Source organism: Alligator sinensis, unplaced genomic scaffold, assembly GCF_000455745.1.
Source record: "Alligator sinensis unplaced genomic scaffold, ASM45574v1 scaffold596_1, whole genome shotgun sequence".
NCBI classification, from domain to species: domain Eukaryota; kingdom Metazoa; phylum Chordata; order Crocodylia; family Alligatoridae; genus Alligator; species Alligator sinensis.
In genome coordinates this window covers 2,524,239-2,527,817 of record NW_005841967.1, presented here as the reverse complement: position 1 = coordinate 2,527,817, position 3,579 = coordinate 2,524,239, and the positions used below count along the sequence as shown (strand labels likewise).

Sequence of the window (3,579 nt, the reverse complement as noted above, 5' to 3'; positions counted from 1 at the left end):
TTTATGTGCGCATCATAGTTGTGCACATAAAGCTTAATTTTGGGTTATGCAAAAGTTTGAATATAAAAATGCCTGGATTAGAAGGTAACATTAACTGTGGCTGATTAATAGGGCTGATTAATTTTCATATCTTGAATAACAGAATTATATAAGAAGAGGTTATTCTGGGTCTGCTGAAGCCTGAAGAGATAGATACAGGCAGTCCTCAACTTACAACGTTTCGCACTGACAAAGTTTATAAATTGACACCCTGTTTCAACTTTCTGACGTCAGTTTTGACTTTACAACACTTGTTCTGACACGATGCCACACCAGAGAAAAAGTTTGCTGTGTCCCCCATCTCCCTGGAGAACATCTGTCCAAACTTCCTTGGACACTTTCTTTAAAAAAGCAGACAAGACTCCAGAAAACCCTGCATCCAAGACTCCTGAGAAGACTCCAGCCAAGAACCCTTCAAAACATCCAACCAAGAGCCCTTCAGAAAGTCCAGCAAAGTCACCTCAAAGAAGTCCTTCCAAATCAGTATAATTGCTATTTACAATATAAATACATTAATGTAGCTATATTACTCATCTATAATTTTTTTAGTACAAAATTCTGGGTTATTTTTGGTGAAAATAAGGTATTGGGCCTTGATTCAGGAGCCAATCCCCCATTTATAAGATTGTTTCCTATGGGAAAATCAGTTTTGAGTTACAACGTTCCAACTTAAGATGTGGTTTTCAGGAACCAATTGTGTCGTAAGTCCGAGGACTGCCTGTATTAGAACGGGCCATAAATTGGGTAGGATTTGAAGTAATCACAAAGTGTTGCATAGTTTCCCAGCAGACAGACCAGTAGGCAAAATATACACTGAAGGAAAAAGTCTTGCAAATTTGAAATCAAGGAGGTCTCTGAGATTTCTAGCTTTGGGACCATGGCCAGAAATAGATATAAGACAAATATAACTAATTTTGTTGTGGGAAGCTTTGAGACAGGAGTCTGCAGATATCTGGAATACATAGGACACAAATTCCTGATTAATATTTGTGATGTGTTCTAATAGTGCCCACAATCTACTATACATTTTCCAAGGAGAAATAAAGAGCCTCACTGTGGATCTTACAGTGTAAGAAAACAATCAAGCAAAGGTAGGTGAGAGGGGCACAGCGTTATTAGGAAGGTGGACAGCTCATACTTAACTGCATCTTGTTCAAATAAAGTTACATATGCATCGTTTCTGTATGGGTCACACCAGCAGGAGTTTTTCACAAAGATCTTATTTGTGTTGGAGGTAGTAGAAGCCTTGTACGTGAGATCAGGAAAAGTAATTCATGCGGTAAAGCAGAAGGGTATGTAGGTGTTGGTATGAGAAACTGACTAATGGATGGCTGAGGTTGGCACCACTGGCAGAGGGAAGAGGGATGGCACAATATAAAACAAAGAAGTTATTTGGTATTTTAAAGTTGAACTTGGTGTGGGGAGTGGAAGGGTAGCATGGCCAGTGCCAAAACATTAAAAAATACTGTGTCAATGAAGCCAAAAAATTCCACTTGCCTTTGTGACAGAAAAGTTTCTGGTAGTCAGGCTTTTCACTATTTATTTTCTTGAAAACATTCTGAAGTTCTGGTTTCCATTTCAAAGTATAAAGGAACAGTTTTGAATCCTCAAAAGTTGTGGCAAAAAGAATTAAGCACCTCAAGCGACCGGCACCTAAATGCTGTCAGCATCCTGGTAAGAATCTAACTCTTAAGTCCTGTTTCTATGATCATAACAGGGTGCAGGTTGTACAAAGAGATCAATTTTAATTATAAACAATCAATATATATTTCCTCCTTATTCACCAAGAATCATTTAATACCCCTAGATGAATGCGCATTATTTTCCTTCTATGTAGGCTGCTCCTCAGTTCAAAACAGGGAAAGGGCCCCCTCTAGGGGGCAAGTCACAAGGTAGTTGACAGGAAGAAAATTTGCTTGTTTGAAAAATCGTGGGGATGTCTGTCTTAAAGCATTGGTTCCCAGGGGGGTTGAATGACTTCACTCAAACAAAAATGAACAAGCAGAGCACTGGATACATAACCGAGTAAACTCCTAAGAAGAAAATCAGCATTAGACTTGTAAGCTACACAATGGGGAGGAACACAGCCCCCAGTGTACAGGTTGCTGCTGTGGGTTCTGGCTTGGATCCCATTAGAAATAAACCCTTTCAACCGGCTGAAGTAACAGGATAAAACCCTGGCTTTTTCCTTGTGCTGCTGTGTTTGCTTTGAATCCAGGCACTAAAAGAAAACAACATGAAATAAAATATGAATCAGACTCAATGTCACTGGAATGTCCCCAGAGGTGAGCTGGCTGAGCTGGTCAAACTGAACTTGATGGCAATGCTGCCATGTTCCAGTGGGTATGCACAATGTCTGCACTGAATGTGCCACCTCCTAAACCAGGGAGGAGGCTGCTGGCTCTAGTCCTTTCAGCTCTTGCTGAATACATGCAACTGATTTTGATTTCTGTTTCAGAGAAATTATGAGGATGCACTACAGCTGCCAAGTGGTTTGTCTTCCCATAACCTGTTCAAACCACCGTTCAGCCCTCTGGACAAGAAAAGTACTATGGTGATGGATGCTGGTCCTTTGAGGAATAAGGGGAGGCTCAATTAGAGCTGGGATGCAGAGATCAGTAAAATCTTGTCAAGCTTGGCAGATGCCCCATGAGTCTTAGATGCTGGTCAGTAAAAAAGCAGTACCTTTTTGTAGGGTGCTTGTATTGCCAAACAACTGGAACAAAGTTGCTACATCCTGCAGCTGAGGCCTTCTTGGGCCCAGCCTAGCTTTCTACCTTTGCAGTCCTGACCCACACACATTAGGGCTAACCCAGCCCTGCCTCAATGAGTGACAGTCTCCTTCACTAGTGCCTGAGGGAACAAAGGCCCAGTCAGACCGGGGTGAGCTCTCTGCCAGGCCCAGAGGACAATGGGCTCCTGTCAGAGAGATGCCATGGGCGGCCCAGCGTGCCCTGTGGTCTCTGATGCCCTGTGGCCCCATGGCGCCCATTGCAGATGAGCAATCACACGTTGGAGGCTGTAGGCAGGAAGCGGGGGCTGCTCCAGCTCAAGGTGCCTCAAGGCTTAGAGCCAGCCCTTCCTGCGGGTCCCCCGTGGCCCTTCCTGCGGGTCTTGCCCATGGCGAAGTAGCCACAGGACTACACCTGGCGCTCCCACTGCCTGGCTGGCGCTCCTGCCTGCCCCCCCTGCTCGTCGCCGAAGTGGGGAGCGTGGTCTGTCAGGAGGTGCCCATGCACCCCAACATATGGCCACAGTACAGAGGCCCCGGGGCAAACTTTGAGTATCAGGCCCCGCTTTCACCAGAGATAATGCTAATAATAATTTTTAAAACGACCATTTTCGGGCTGGGCCCCCTTTCTGTCCGGGGCCGACCCCCTCCCTCCTTCCCTCATGCTTGTGTCCGGCCCTGGGGGGCTGGATCCCAGCCCTGGCGTTGCTCCAGTTGGGGACCAGAGAACCCAGGCGGGCCCGTCCCTGCTGCGCGGGGCTGCGGGGAGCCGGGAGGGGGGCCGGGCCGGGCCGAGCGCCCACGGCTCA

General features: G+C 45.9%; 1 protein-coding gene across 1 annotated transcript in view; it reads left to right on the top strand.

Moving 5' to 3' along the window:
* The first annotated feature begins 3,020 nt into the window (after positions 1–3,020).
* Positions 3,021–3,579, top strand: part of LOC102375853 (guanylate cyclase soluble subunit beta-2-like) — a 27,639-nt gene continuing 27,080 nt past the window's right edge. The window contains exon 1 of the mRNA XM_025200446.1: positions 3,021–3,050. Coding sequence (XP_025056231.1) covers positions 3,021–3,050 — 30 coding nt within the window. The remainder of the gene's footprint in view (positions 3,051–3,579) is intronic.